The following is a 16000-nucleotide window of genomic DNA, read 5'->3' as shown; positions in this document are numbered from 1 at the left end:
GCCCAACCAGAGCCCCCAGCTCAGCTGCTCCCCGACTCCTGACCCGCAGCAGCCGGGGGAAGCACTCAGTGTTCACTGTGGTTTTAAGCTGCTGTGTTTGGGGTCACCTGTTACCCAATAATAGATAACAAATACCCCGCACAGAACCTCGGGCAGCCCGGGCCAGTTCCGGGGAAATCGGAAGGCCCGTTTCCCATTTCTTCTTTGAGGCACATGCTGCCCTACTCTGTGCTGACCTGGGAGAGCCTGTTTCTGCCCGTGCCCACCCTGCTCCCACCAGCTGCCCCTTGCCAGGATTCTGGGAAATTCTGGGTGTTCCTCAGAGCCCAGGGTGGAGGCAGGCCTTTGGGTGGGGCTGCACCAGGGCCTCCCAGGAGGCCGTAGCCACCCTCAGTCTCCTGTTGCCTTGACCCACCCCTCAGGCCTGGAGCGCCCCGAGCAGGGAATGATTGGCAAATGGTGCCAGTTGGATTGTGACTGGGTCTTGCCCTGAGCTGGGTGCTGCCCTGTGTCACCTTGTTCACCTCCCTGAAACCCTGGAATGGGGGACCAGTCTCTCACTCTAACTTCAGTGGGAGAAACGGGCCCCAGGTCACTGGCCAAGAAGTGGCAGGCACAGGCTGTGACCCCAGAGTCCCCAGGCCTGTCCTCAGAGCCGTGCTAGCAGAGTCCCTCCTGGAAGCTGTCCTCGGCCAGGCCCTGTCCCAGGGCCACCTGCGTGGTGCTGGGAATTACATTTGGCCTCCCAGGTCTGATTCATTTACAGAGGAGGAGACTGAGGCCCAGGGTGAGGGCAGTGACCTGCTCAGGGTCACCCAAGTGGAGAGGGGCAGAGGAGGGACTGTCCCATGTGAATGTACCTTATCTCCCGCCCTGAGATGACAGCCCCCTGGGTGCCAAGGCCCAGAGCAGGGGCCCAGCAACTACAGGGCGAGGTTTGAATGCTAGCCTCTACAAGTCTCAAAAATCCCAAAACCCACATGACACATTAAATATCTCGATGACAGCTCTGTTCCCTCAGATTCCATGGCCTCAGGGACTAGATTTCCTGGACGCCTCGCCGGTCACTCTCCTGTGCCCCCTTCTTTGCTTGTTACCAGCTGGGGCGCTCTAGCCCCAGCATGAGGTGAGAAAAGAAAAATATTTTTAGAGGCAATTTTTTTCTTCCAGGAAAATGACTCCAAATGTGCAATTTATTCCCAGGAATGGGGAGCGTGTTAGTGGACCGGCTCCTGCTACAGCAAAGCCCCCCCCCCCCCCCCCCCCCCCCCCCCCCGTCCTCTCTCTCTCTCCCCCCCCACTCTCCCCCTCACCATTCTGCCCTCCCCTCCCCCCCTCCACATCCCTGCTGCCCCTCCCTCTCTCCCGTCCCACTCCCCACACAATCATTTCCTAGCCCTGTGACCTTGAACTGGCCAGAATGGGCAGGCCTGAGGAGGGGCTTGAATGAAGGCCTTGGCTGTGGGGTAGGTCCTACCCCGAGTTTTCCCAAACAATAGAGCAATTGGTCTAGAAGAAGGGGGTGGGTGAGAGAAAGGCCCCAGGGCAGGAGTGAAGCGGCCCACATTCTGCCATATACTGTGTGACCTTGCACCAGTCTCTTTCCCGTTTTGGGCCTCAGTTTTCTCACTTATGAAATGGGCAGATGGAGTGGGTGGAGCGTGGAGAGCAGCACAGTGCCCCACATACCTGCCATCGGAACCTCCAGCTGGAGCTCAAGACCTCAGTGTGACCCCTTCGGAGCATCCGCTCTCCAGGCTTGCCTGCCACGGCTTAGTGAGATGTCACCACCACCGAGAAGTCTTGCTGGATTCTCTCTGAGACACCCAAACCCTCAGAGTGGTGTTAACTCCACCCAGCCCGGCCTGCCTCCCACCCCCTTCCTCCCCACCCTCTCTCCCCCTCCCCAGGACTCTGCTGCTCTCAGGTGATGGTCTAATAAGCTGGGCTGTGGGCAAATTACAGTAAAACTAACGAGGCTTAAGCTTCAGGGCCCCTCACCTGCATAGCGCCCCTGTCCAAGGCCTTGCTCCTAGTTGGAATTTGTGATCCCCTCAAGTTGTATAACTTCAGGGCCCCACAGAGTTGGGACCCGCTCCTATTTTCATTCACACCCAGCCTGCGGCTCCAGAGCCCTCCTTTCCCCTCTTCCCTGATCCCTCACCTGCCACCTGGCCTGGCACCGGAGCAGACCTGACCTAGGCCAAGGTCTCTGCATCTCTGCAGCCTCTCCCTCCCTCTGTCAAGGCCAGGCCAGCCTTGCTCTGTGCCCATAAGGTCACTCAGCTCAAGCAAAGTCTGACTTACTCCCTCCCCTCTCACCCACACCTGCCCCGAGGGGCCTCCAGGGAAACTTTTGGTCTCCACAGTTTGCAAACCTCCAGTTCACAAACCTGAGGCCTAGGCTCAAATTCTGACCTCATGCCTGGCAGCTCCGTGCCCTAGCACACAGGGGGGCTCAGGACTAGCCTGAGACTTGGCTTGTGAGACCCTTACATAGTCAGGATGGGCAGGGGGCTCCGCACAGATGGAGGTCCCTACAGGTGGAGGTCAAGTCCTGGTCCTTTACAGGCGCAGGCCCTGGGGAGGCTCCCAGTAGCCCATCAGCTCACCCCTACTTGTTGGGGCAGCTGAGTCTCCCCAAGTTCCCTCTGTGGGCTCTCAATCAGCAGTCCTCTTGCCAAAATCGTATTTCGGTTCCTTCTTTTGGGGTCACTGACCTCAAGATGGCCTTCACTCAGACTTCCTCAGGAGCACACCCGGCTCTGGCCTCCACCCTGAGTCTTGGGCAAGCCTGGAAGTCCTGATGGAGAAGGCAGTGGGGGGAGCAGGGTGGATGGGGTGGGGGCTGGAGAGACAGGAACGCGTTTCCAAGGCTGGTGATTACCTTGAGTCAGAGGACCAGTTAGGATCGAAAAGTCCCCCTGTGCCCACAGGTGGCACAGCGAGGCTGTGTAACCGAAGCAAGTCACCCAGCTTCTCAGAGCCCCAGTTTCCCCAACTATAAAACTGGACGAAGTAAAGAGCGATGTGTGCATTGTGCTCACCGTGGGCCAGCCTGGGAGGCAATCGTGCTTGTTCCCAAGCCCCTGGACTGCTGAGGGTGAGAGGGAGCAAGTCCCAGACAGCGCCTGGCGGGAGGGGGCCCTCAGCAGACCCTGGCTCTCAGGACTGCATGAGTTCCAAAGAGCCAGACCTCTGGGGCCAGGCAGAGTCAGGTAACTATTACTGAGCACCTACTGTGTGCCAGGCCAGGAGATGCAATTCTGCACGAGGGTCTCAGGGGTGGAGCTCAGAGATGCTGGCTGAGGCCTCCCCTTCCCCTTTGCCACCTTGTTAGAGCCAGGAGGCCCCGCCAGGAACAGAGAAAGGTCTGATGGGGTATGGGGTAGGAGGGGAGGCAAGGCTGCCAGCTTGTCCTGGGTTATCTGGCCTCCAGGCTCCGCAGAGGATGTCTGTGGGTTGGCTGAGTCCATGTGACAGTGTGAACCCCCTCAATGACTCTAGTTCATTCATCAGATGCTTCCTGACACACCTGGGACCCTGTGTTAGGGTGTAACTGTTGAGTCTGGCTCAGGATCTCAGCTCTCACTCACCAGCTGTGTGACCTTGGGCAGGTCTCCTAACATCTCTGTGCCTTTTAAACTGGGGATAATGTCAGTGCGCACCTCACAGAGCAGTGCCTGCCATACAGTCAGACAGTAGAGACGAAAAAGAACGGGATGGGGAGTGCACGGATGGGGCTTGTCTAGGGTGCTAGGCAGGGGTGGGACCAGCCCTGCCTGAGGGAGTCAGGAAGGCTCCCCAGAGGCACCCAGTGGGCCAGGGGAGTTGTGCCCTCGGTGGTGACTGCAGGTGAAGGGAGACCCCGAGAGGCTGCCATGTGGCACACCTGTGAACTCCAAAGGGCGCTCGAGCAGGGGGTGAGGGACTGAATGAGGCTCTCAGGGGCCAGACCTGGTTTGGTTCTGGCTGTGACTAGTATCCTTGAGGAACAGCAGGTGGCGCTCCCGCCCAGCCCAGGGATCCCACACCCCACCTCTCAGGGTGTCGTGGAAGAGTGGCGGCTGCCCCCAGAAGTCTCAGGACTGGCGGTAACCTATCAAGATGGGCAGTGCTCACGGCTCACCTTGTGCATGGAGACTGTGCTAATGGCCTCCCCGAGAGCTAGTTTTCTGAACCTTGCATAGCTCCCAAGACAGTGATCACTACCTTTCCGAGTAGCCACTGCCATCTGTGACCAGCTCCAGCTATTCCAAAGTCCTTCCTTATACTGAGCCGACATTTGGCCTTAACTCTGCCCTTTGGAAGCTCCTTAGAACCAGTCCGTTCCCTGGGCCTATGGCAGCTCCTCTGGGAGGTGATTATCCCTACATCCAGGTCCCTTACTTTATAAGCCTCACCCCAGCCACCTTTATTGAACCCCCAGGACAGAGGCAGGGAGGAGCTCATTTAATCTTCACAACCCGGCACCTGGCACAGGACCTGGCACAGGACCTGGCACACATAGGCGCTCAACTGGTATTTGGAGAAAGAGTGAGTGAATCCAGTGTGGTTGTTATTTCCATGTTACAGTTGGGAAACTGAGGCTCAGAGAGGTGGAGCTATTTGTCTACTGTCACACAGCTCATAACAGGAAGAACTGGGGTTTGAACCCAGGTATTTGCCCAATGCTGAGTCAAAGCTCTTTAGCTCCAAGCTGTGCTGTCTCAACCAGGACCAGCTTCCCACATACTGGGCCCGTCAGCCCCTCTCCACTCATCTGCCCATGGGTCAGAATTCCTACAGGAAGCTGGGAATGGGATTTCCAGAGGCTGGGACCACAGAATTCCTAAGGAATTTTAAATTTCAGAGTTGGAAAGTTTTCCTTCCTTCCTTCCTCTCCAGGATCTCTGCCAAAGGGTAGTTGGCCTGACCTTACATAGCCTTTAGGGATGTGGCTCTCACTCCCTCTCAGGGGACACCTCCTAATTCAGCTCCATTTGTCCTCTGGACCTCCTTTCAAGGGCCCTGTAGGACAAGTCCGGGTCCCCTGACACCCCGAAGTCTTAGCTGGTGCCCCAGAGTCTGTTCCTCCGGGCCCACCCTAGCACACTCCCCTTTTGGCTACACTCGTCCTGGTTTCAGTTCCCTTTTGCTCCAGGGAATTGTTCTAGATTCAGCTCAATTTAGTTCCTATTTCCTGATGGCTGGCCCCACACTGGGTACCAGGACACAGGGCTAAGGGCAGAGACCTCCAGCCTGCCATCTTTAGTAATAACCTCCCCCTCGGGGCCTCAGTTTCCCATCATGGAAGTGGAGATACTCACCTCACCTATTTCATGGGGCTGCTGAGAGAATGAAATGAGATAACTCATGTAAAGCACTTGGTGCCACCCCTGGCATATGGTTAGGACTTAATAAATATTCACGCCTCCCAAAACACCTGGGTGGCCTGAGCTCTGGCAAATGGGCAACACATTCATTGATTCAGCAAATTTGCGTTGAGCACCCACTATGTGCCAGTCTCTGTGCTAGCACTGGGGACACAGCAGCAAAGAAGACTCCAAGCCCTGCCCTCCTGGAGCTTAGGTCCTAGCTGGCAGTGGGAGACTCCAGTGAGTAAGCGCATAGCATGCCCGGTGGGCATCAGGGCGTGGAGACAAAAGCAGGATGACCACTCAGGGTAAAAAGACCGCCACTCAGGGACACACTTCTTGCAGCGCCTGCACTGGAGGGGGTGGGGTGTCCCTTCTACGTGAGGAATCTGAGTCTCAGAGAGGTGGGGCCCCTTTCCCCAGGTCACACAGCCGGTGGGGAAGCAGCACCACTCCAGGTCTGCCCAGCGTTTCCTCTGCAGATCCAGCGACAGGGCCCAGAAGCCAACACCCAGGGGCACAGAGGGGAGACTGAGGCCCAGAGCGGGCTGCCCCTGATCTGAGGTCACCCTGCCCACCCGCGTCCTGGGGACAGCAATCCCAGTGGGCTCGGATGACCTGGCTTTGGGGTGGGTGGTGGGTCCTGGAAGAGCCCTGTGAACGGGGCGCTTGCGGGGAGGCTACTAATGACCACACGGATGCGACCCATCTGCTCAGAGCCTCGGAGGAGCCGGGCCCGTCCCCTGCCCCGCATTCCCACGCGGGACCCTCCCTCTCTCCCGACAGCGCGAGGGGGCGCCTTCCGAGGGGCCCCCGCTCTCCGGGCCGAGGCTCCGCGGGACAGGGTCCTCCCCCGGGTCGCACGGCAGCCGGGGGAGCGCGCGCCCCGCTGACCCCACTGCGGCGGGGACGCGCTGCGCGAGGGCGCGGGGCGCTGGGGACCCGGGCGCGAGGGCTCCGGGCGGGCGCGGGGCGGGGCGGGAGCCGGCGGGGGCGCGAGGGGCGGGCATGGCGGGCCGGGGGCGCGCTCGGCCCCGCCCCGCCCCTCCCCGCTCCGCCCGCGCTGGGGGCGGCCCGGCGGCGGCGCACGCTTCCTGCGGGCGCGGCGGCTGTGGGCGCGGAGCCGCGAGGCGGAGCCGGGCGGCCGAGCCGGGAGCCCCGAGCGAGCCGCGCGTCGGTGCAGCCGCCGGGCCGCGCCGCCGCCGAGCAGCCGCCCCGCGCGCCGCGCCTCGGGAACAAAGGCGCCCGCCGCCGCCGCCGCCATGAAGCCGGGGCCGCCGCGCCGCGCCGGGGCCGCCCGCGGGGCAGGCGCCGGGACCGGGGCCGCGGCCGGGCCCGGGGCCCGCGGGCTGTTGCCGCCGCTGCTGCTGCTGCTGCTGCTGGCCGGGCGCGCCGCGGGGGTGAGTGACGCGCGCCCGCACCCCCTCGCCGTCCCCCGGCCCCTCCCCCACTGCGCCCCTCGCCCCTCCCCGTGGGCGCCCCTTGGGGTGACATCGGGGCGGGAAGACCACCCCCGCCGCCGGGCGCCTTCTGGGGGCTCCTTCCCCTTCCTTTCGGGACCCCTCCCCAGAGGGAGGCCCGGCGGGAGCCAGCGCTGCTCCCCTCCCCGGTGGCTCCGGGAATCCGCCTCCCCGCGCGCGCGGCCGGGTCCCCTGCTCCGGGGGAGGGGTGCGGGGAGGGCCTGACGGTGGCTGGGGGTCGCCGGGCGCGGGGCCAGGGCTGGGTGTGTCTTGGGTCTGGATAAACGTGGATTTTGCTCGTGGGTGTGCCCAGACCGCGGCCACTTTTAGGGCGTCGGGTCTGTTCCTCCTGCTGGGGAGGGTGTGCATTTGGTTCCCCCCAGGGTAGCCTTGATGAGGGCAGTGGGGCCCAGAGAAGGGGAGGGGTGGAGGGGGACTTGTGTGAAGGTGACCTGAGGGGACCGTGTGTGTCCACTTCAGTGAAGGGTGCTGGGACCTGTGGTGTGTGTGGGTGAGTGCCATCATGTCCTACCTGTGTGTCTGGTGGTGGGAGGGTGACCCGTTGTGCCTGGTGAGTACCAGGGACTGGGCTGTGTGCCTGCAGGGGTGAGTGCGTGGGTGAGACCTCTGTGGTGGGCGTGTGCTGGGACCCTTGGGAGTGTGTGCATGTGCCTGTGCACGCAGGTGCAGGGGTGAGTCTGCACACGGGGCATGTACCCCCGAGGGGGCCAGGTGTGTGAAGGTGGAGGTGAGTGCGAATGTGAGAGGTGACTCCTGAGTGTCCCTTTGAGTGACCATAGCAGCAGCAGCAGCTGTGGGGTTGAGCTCTGTCTCAGCTCCAACAGGGGGAACAGGAGGAGGAGGGTATAGGGAAGAAGGGCCACCTCGGTCCTTTGAAGGACTCAGGTTCCAAGTGAGTCCCCTGTGGACACATGTCTGGGCTGGGAATGAGCTGGGGGTTCCCAGGCCCAATCTCCTTGGTTCATTCCAAGAACTTTGCCTGCTCCCCACTGAAATGGACCCAGACCTCTCAGGGCCCCCCCCCCCCCCCCCCCGCAAGGCTCCTTGAGGCCAGCCTGCAAAATACAAGGACAGGCAGGGGGGCAGAGGTTGCTTCGTGGATTTCTTGGACGGATGGGCTACTCACCTGCCTTCCTCACCTGGGGGCTTCGAGCTGAGAATAGGGGAGTATTGAATGCCAGGGTAGCTGGATGCTTCAGCCCCGGTACTCCCCCGTGTAGGGTGCGGAGAAGAGGTCCCTGGGAGGGACAGAGACCCAGCCCTTCCTGCAGCTGGGGCACTCTTAGCTACACTTCTGGAAGACCGTCTTGGAAATCACACAGCCTTGGGTTCAAATCCTGCTACTGCCTTGGCTCGTGGTCTGACCTTTGACAAATCATCTCACCTTTCAGAGCCTCTCTTTTCCCCTCTGTGAAAAGGGAATAATGACACCCTCCTCAAAGATTAAATGAGAAGATATGTGTTTTCATACTCAGAAGAAGCTTAGTAAATGCTTTGTGTATAAATGAGTGAAAAGGGGCTCGGGATAAAATGCTTTAGACTTGGAGGCCCAGCAGGAATCTCAAGTTGTGTGACCCTGGGCAAGTCACATCCCTTGCTGAACAACTGTTCCTTATTCATAAACCAAGGCTACAAATTTATTGCCCAGGAAGTGGTGGAAGGAGTTGATTTGAGAGCACACCAGGTGATGGGCCCGGTGCTGTAGGGCTTCAGGGAGGCAGGGTGCCCCTGGATCTGAGGGCGAGGTAGAAGGTGTGGCTCAGACCCAGTGCTGTATGGCAGAGAAAGCAAAACCTTGGGGCTCTGGGCCTTGAGGCCCACATGCCTGGACTTGACTTGAAGGAGAGGAGGGGTGAAGCTCCAGATGAGGGGGAGACGAGTTCCTGCCCAGGCCTCACACCTTCCCTGGAGTGGGCTGTAGAGGAGGGGCATCACCTCATCTGACCTGGGAGGCAAAGGGTTAATGGGTGGTGTCCAGTTGCCAGGGATGCCTCACCGGAGGAAAAGGGTGATGCCTGCAGGAGAAGGGACTGAGTTAGACCAGAAGAGCCCCAACTGGGATGGCTCCAGGAGTGGCCTCCATGGCGGGGTCCTCTAAGGATATCACTGGGGTTGGGAAGTAGCTGGCTCAGAGGGACAAGAGGGCCCTAGGTCTGCCCACCAGCTTGAAAGGGAGTGCGTGTGTGTATGGGGGAGCTTCCAGAGTGACCTCAGTGGGGATAGCAGATCTCATGCTGCAGATGGTGAGTTGGCGTGTGTGTACGTGTGCTTACGTGTGTGTGTGTGTGTGTGTGTGTGTGTCTCTCTCCTGGCATCTGCTTTGGTGAATCTTCTCTTCTGAGAGACCAGGTGACTATAACTCTGAGGGACATCTGCCTTCAGGGCCACCAAATTTGAGCTTTGAAACATGTCCTTTTAGAAGCTCAGGGCTGGAAGCGATTTTAGGGGCCCCTGAGTCTTGTTTGAATACTCCCAGTGACGGGTGTTCACTACTTTGTGGCTGTGTGACCTTGGGAAATTTACTTAACCCCTCTGTGCCTTTGTTTCCACCTCCGTAAAATGGGGGGAATACAAGAATGAAAGGGGCTCGTATGTAAAGCTCTTAGCACAGTGCCTGGCACATGGCAAGCACTCAGCAAATGTTGTTTTCTTGTTCTTTACACAGTTGCCGCTCTGTGGCTGGGACTATGGTAGGGGTGGGCAGTGGAAGGTTGAGGGACCTTGGGGAGTGGAAATCAATTTGGAATTCTGTTGAAGCCCTACCCCCAGGCCTGGTGGTCCTACTCCTTCCCCACCCCCACCATGTCAGTCATCCAGGAGCTCCCTACTCCTCTCCCCTCCAGCTACTCCAGTGGACTCTGAACGTTGGGTTGCTCTCGCTGTAAAAATGAAAAGGTGGGGACCCCTGGGTTGTTCCAGGCCATGGCCCGACACAGGGACACCACAGGGGTCTGCTGCCTGTTAGCCCCCAAGGTGGCAGGGGCTCTGGGGACAGACACTTGCTGTGCAATTTTGGGTCAGGGATTTCTGTGTTTCAACTTGCTCATGTGTGACGTGGGGACAATAACGGTGCCAGCCTCGCAGAGATGTTGCGATGAGAAAATGAGCTCTTTGAGTAGACTGAGCACAGGCAGCCATGTAGGGAGCTCTCAGCAGATGGGGCCTTTCAGGAGAGAGCCTGGAGAGGTCAAGGAGGGCATCCGGAGGAGGAGGTTTGGAGCTAAGCTGTAAAAGTGGTCACCATGTGACATTGAGCAAGCTGTAGCTTGCCCTGGCCCTTGGCTTTCTTATCTGTCAACTGGGGACACATGCTTGACTTACAGGGCTGTACTGGGGTTACAGCATCCTCAGGACGTAGTTGGGGTTGGAACATGGTGCTGCCGGCTGTGAAGCCAGTGCGCTTTTTGTTCCCTCGTGTTGGGCTTTGGTGGGGGCTGAGCGCTGCTGGAGGAAGAGAGTTTAGCCTTTTGAAAATCAAGTGGCTCCTTCCACCTCCTGTATTGCGGCATTGGGTCCTTGCCCCTTCGCAGCACTGGGGCAGGGCAGCTCAGGGCTTGGGCTCTGGAAAATGCTAGAGCAGCAGGGGGTGGGTGAGGGGCATCCTGAGGGGTAGAAGGGAAGCATCTTCCCCCAGAGGCTAGGCCCTGTGAAGGCCTCCCTCCTGTCCCTGCCACTGGAGCTGGGACCTTCCCCCAAAGCTTCTGGGGGGAGAGGGATGGGTTGCTCTAGAAGGGGCTGCAGTAGGATTCCTGAGGCTGGAGCCGACCCGCTGAGGCAGCTGGGGATGGGAGGTGGGCAAGTCTTGTCTCCCCAGCCTGGCAGGGCCTGAAGGTTTGATTTGGGAGGTGGCCTCCACTCCTCCGAGGGCTTACTAATAGAACCAGCATTTATTTAATCCTCATTGTAATCTTCAGAGGTAGAAATGATTAGAACCCCCATTTTACAGAGGAGGAAACTTAGGCTTAGAGGTTAAATGATGACCTCAAGGTCACACAGCTGGAAAGTGGCAGAGCTGGACTGAGCTAGGGCCTGGCGGGCTGATAGAACTGGGCTATCAGTTCTGTGGCTGCCTTGTTCTTTGCTAAACCCCCAAGGCCAACTTTGTGTCCTGCCCAGAACTGAATGGTTTGAATGAATGAATGAGTGAATGTATGAAGGGGGGCAGGCAGGAAGAAAGCCAGGACTGTGAGTTTTGGAGCCCAAGCTGGGACTTTGTGTTCTCTCCTGTGAGGGTGGTTGGGGGGACAGAGTGAGGCTGGCAGAATCCTGGCATGTACCTGTGGGCTGGGGGGTACCAGGGGCCCGCGTGGGGCAAGTCTGTGGTCTGAGTGCTGAAACTGGGTTACCACATCAGGGTGGGACAGAGGCACTGTGGCTCTGGGCTGCAGCCCAGCTGCTTGGAGCCCTGTGATTTTGTGTCTGAGGGGGCAGGGTGGCCAGAGCCAGAAACTGTCCCAAGGCCCAGCCCCTTATTCCCACCCACCCCAACCCCCACCCCAGTAGGGTGCAGTGTCTGCGCTGGTCCTCTACCACCTGGCTTGGCTTGCTGTCCCCTTTAATGGTCCACCATATCCTGGGAATATCAGGCCAGTGCCTGGTAAATATTTGTTGACTGCCCCCCCCCCCCCCCCCCAGCTTCCCAAGATTGCAGGAGGCCGGTAGCCTTCACTTCCGGCGCTCTCCCTCCCGATCCCTCCAGAGCAGGCCCTGGCCTGAGGGGTGGCCCCTCCCCTCCCCCACTGACCAGGCCTATTCTCAGCGCCAAACAGGAAGCCGTGATTACAGGGGGAGCCTGAGCAGCAATGGCTGAGGGCCCAGCTGGGGGATGGGAGTGGGGGCGGCCTGGACAAATGCTCTGGCCCCTTCCCTACCTGGCTGCTGAGGGTGGAGGGCACAGCTGGCTTTTTATACCAGGTGGAGAGGGTTCTACGACATCCTTGCCCTAGCTGCCTGAGGTCTCCGCCTTCTCCCCACCTCCCTCCGGGACTCCACCTCCAGGTGTCCAGGCCTTGGTGCTGTTTTGGGTTCTCCAAACCTAAAGGTGAAGCTTGAGGTAGTAGTAGGAGCAGGGACCCTACAGCCAACCAGACCAGGTTGAAATCCTGGTTCTGCCCATTTCTTGCTCTGTGGTCTTGGCAAGTTCACTTAACCTCTCTGAGCCTCAGGCTCCTCTTCTTTAAAATGAGCTAAGAATACTTCTCTGCCTTAGAGCAAAGCGAAATAAGAAAGTGCTGACTTCTCCCATTTACCTGCTTCCATTTTTCTCTTTTCCTGTCCTTTTCTTGGTCTCACTTGAGGAATTGCTTTTGGAGGTGGGGATAAGGTTTTCCCTTGGAGAGTGTGGGCCCCAAGTTTGAATGATCACGATGACCCAGAGCAGAACCCTGGAGGTGGCGCCACCCTATGAGGGAGAACTTGGGCAGGTCTTGCCAGTGGAGCCGGCAGGATTAGTCCAGGTTAGAGGAAGCTCTTCCCAGACCCTCGTGGGGCTGAGTTCCGGGGAATTTGGTTCCCGGGAGCTGTGGGTGCCTGCAGTCCAGTCTGGAGCTAGAGGAGTGGATTCGATGACTCTTTAGGTTATTCCAGTCCTGGACCCCAGAGAGACCTTGCTGTCCACATCATTAGCCCAAGACATGGGGACACCAGGTTCTTTTCATTTTCCTCCAGCTGGGAGCCGGGGGCTGTGTTCCGTTCATCACACCTGCCCTGGCTCTGAGCAGGTGACTGTTGATGTCTGCATGGGAGCTCAGAGGTGGAAGCTGGTCAGCCCCACAGCCTGCCTCTCACAGAGGGTCCCAAAGCCCGGAGATGGGCTGGGTCTTGCCCAAGGACTGGGCATGGTCCTGCGCCTTAGGTTGTCTCATTGAGCCTTCTGACCACGTGGAGGCTGGTGGTGGTCGCCTTACTTAGGAGAAGGCTTGGAGATGTTATGCCACCTGCCTGAGCTCACGTGGCCAGTACTGGTGGAGCGGGTGTCAGCTGCCCCTTCACCTAACCTGGACTCTGTCTGTCCCGTTGCTGACCTTGTCATCATACCCCCTTCGGGGCCAGTGTTCTAAGATGAGGGTGGGGCAAGGACAATGTGCTGATCAGGACCTGCATCCTGCTTCTGGGATGGGCCATGGGCTCACTTTACCTGGGGTCAGTCTCAGCCCTAAGGCCTCCTAGTGCTCCCTGTACCTCCTGCACCGCCAGCCAGGCCCCCCATCCATCCCGCCCCCCTTCCCACCCTGGTCGCCAGCCCAGACTTTAATAAGGGTAATTTAGAATCAATCGCCAGCGGGATCTGGGAAATCTAATTGCAGCAAACTGATTGCCAATTTGACTGTGGCCACCAGGCTGGCTCATTAGGCCAGTCTACTTCTCTGGGCTGGGGCTTGGGGGGTTGTGTGAGGCCTGAGCAGGCAAGGCTCCTGGAGAGCTGGGGGGCTGTTATACAGGGAGCAAGGGAAGGACAGCCTTGCTCCTTGGGGTGTCTGGCAGAACCCACAAACTGCCACCCTCTCCAGGGCCCGCAGCTGGGGCATGGGCACCTGTGACTGTCTCTACCCTTCACTTACCCACCACGTTTACTGCCACCTTCTCAGGGCCAGGCTGCTTTTGAGGGGAGGTGGGAATGTCTGCAGCTGAAGTCTGCCTGGTTCCTACCCTCAGGATGCTTACTCTCTGTGCTGGGGAAATAGGCACAGACGGTGACAGCAATGACGATGATAACGGCCAGTAAGAGTGCTTGCTGCGTACCGGTCACAGTTCTAAGTGGTTACCAAGCACTCAGTTCTCACCCCATTTTATAGGTGGGGACCCAGAGGCCTGAGAAGTTAAGCAACCTGCCCAGGGTGAGGCAGTTGGCAGGCAGCTGCTGTCTGCGCTTCCCAGATGCCATGCTGTTTGGGAGCACCGGGCACCCAGGGGGCACTGGGCGCCCAGGGCACACGTGGCTGTGTGCATATGCATTGGGGTCTGGCTTTTGCTTCACTGAGTGGTCCATTCTGCAAACACTCTGAGCACCTGGCTGTATTCGGGCCTGGTGCTGGGAGCTGGGAGTGTGCAGGTTGTTGTGTGTGTGTCCTGCGTCTTGTCTGTGAGCCTGGCCGGAGTGGGGGAGGTGTTTGTGGTGGTTGTGCCTGCTTGAGATTTCAGGGGACGATTGAAGAGCAGTAGGGAGGGAAGCCTGGCCTTCTCAGCGACAGGTTTGAGTTCCAGCGCTGCTAAGGAGCAGTGTGAACTTGGGCATCGACTCCTTGCCTCTGCCTGGTGGGCTCTGGCCTCACTCACTAGGCTGCGTGGAGGGGTAGTGTTGGGAAAGGTTCCGCTGGTTCACTCGTCCGAAGCTAGTTAAAAGGAAGCCACTAGTTAAAAGGATAAGTTACTTTTATTTTACTTATTTCCATTGTTCTACTTTCCCGAAGATTTTATATCTCAGAAGTGAATCTGCTCCTGACTGGTCTAGTGACCGTGGATAGCTTTTCCCTTCTGAGTCTCTACTTCTCCATCTGTAAAGTGGGAAGATGGGAATGGGTGACCATTCCAGTCTTCACATTTGCCAAACTGTCAGAAAGACCTGAGGGCAGAGAAGGCGGGGCCTGACCCGAAGTGGCCCCTTTGGGAGGGGAGCGCAGGCCTGCTGGGCAGGGGGAGGATGGGAGGCCTGTTTCCTTCATGTGGCCTGTCTGTGGTTCCTCTTGGGCCAGGGCACGCTGAGCACCACATCTTCCCAGCCTCTGGGACGTGATCAAATTGAGGCTGACGCGGGTAGGGGAGCACTGAGCCGTGAGTCTGTTTTCCTGCGCAGAGGAGGAGCACTGGGGAGGGAATCCACTCCCTGGGTCCTTATTCCTATTCCGCTGCTGACCGCCCTTAATCCCAGCTCTTAATCCTCAAATCTAGGGAGCCCGGGCCAGAGGGGCAGCTGGTTATCTGCCTCCTCAGCAGTGATTAAGGGGGTGCAGAGGGCCTCAGAGCTTTCTTTGTTTTCCCCCTGACCTCCAGGCACACTGCAGATTTCAGCACTGGGTCTCTCAGAGGTTTGGTTTTGTGTAATTCACCAAACCCTGGGCGCAGACACACTGGGGAGGAGCGGGGGCGTGGTGGTGTGGCCCTGAGGAAAGTGACAGCCAGGGTCACAGAGGCCAGGCGAGGCAGCCCCTTCATTTAACCACCTCCCTGATGCACACCCTGAGTCCGAACCTTCAGCACGAGGCAGCCCGTGGACTCTGATCACTGGGAACCCTGTGTTTGGCCAGAGCATTTCTGAACCAAGAGGGAGGATGAGGCACAACCAGGAGATGCTGAATTGGGGGCCTTGAGTAGGGAGTGGGTGTCACTGGGAAAAGGTTGGGAAGGAGAAGCTTCCAGGAGGAGCGAGGCCTGAGCTGGGTATTGGAGGCACCAGTGCCTGCGCATTTGGAAGTACACAGGGACTGTCCTTGGTTTATAAGGAGTGGTGTGAGAAGTGGTGGAAACAGGGTGGTTTGGGCGTCAGCCCCACATGGGCTCGGATTGCCACCTCCACTGTCCACTGGGTGGCCTTGGGCAGCTCACTGCACTCAGGTCCCCTCTGTAAAGCTGAATGGTGACTGCTTTACTGCTGGGTCATTGCAAGCATTCGGCTTACTTGGCCCAGGGTCCAGCACGTTGCAGTGCCCAGAGCTGGTGACCAGTTCTGATAATAAGGGGGCAGTGGAAATGAGAGGCCTCTGTCACCACAGAGGTGACAGCCACCACCCCATCCTTGTCCTGGGGTTTAGGGAAGACTACTGGCTTCCAGTAAGAGCTCCTTGCTGATGTCCAGCTCTGAGCCCCGCTTTTCCAGTCCAGGTGCTTCTCCCCATGGGCACTGTTTGCTCCAGTTTCTGGGTTGGACCTTTGGGGCTCATTCATCCAGGCCTCCCCGAGGCCCTGCTCTAGCTGGGGTGGGGTGGGCCCTGGTGTGATGGGGGCTGTGATGGTGGGAGCCCAGGGCTGCGGCCTCTGACCTCTGACCCTTCTTGCAGAGGGTCAGGTGATCGGTGGGCTGAGACCTGAGGGAGGGTTTCCTCGGGAAAGCCACGTTTAAATGACACGTGAGGAGAGGAGGGCATGCTTCATCCCTGGGTTGTAGGGAGCATGGGGGCCAGGACACACAGGGTCCCTAAATTCCTTGTGGCTGTTTGGGCTCCTCTG

At 58.9% G+C, this 16000-nt stretch overlaps 1 protein-coding gene across 1 annotated transcript in view; it reads left to right on the top strand.

The window, feature by feature from the left end:
- Window positions 1-6604: 6604 nt before the first annotated feature.
- Window positions 6605-16000, top strand: part of SDC3 (syndecan 3) — a 31593-nt gene continuing 22197 nt past the window's right edge. The window contains exon 1 of the mRNA XM_081143880.1: window positions 6605-6757. Coding sequence (XP_081000006.1) covers window positions 6620-6757 — 138 coding nt within the window. The 5' untranslated portion in view covers window positions 6605-6619. The remainder of the gene's footprint in view (window positions 6758-16000) is intronic.

The sequence above is a fragment of the Miniopterus schreibersii genome (genome assembly GCF_964146895.1).
Source record: "Miniopterus schreibersii genome assembly, chromosome: 8".
Taxonomy (NCBI): domain Eukaryota; kingdom Metazoa; phylum Chordata; class Mammalia; order Chiroptera; family Miniopteridae; genus Miniopterus; species Miniopterus schreibersii.
This window is presented reverse-complemented; position numbering and strand designations above follow the sequence as displayed.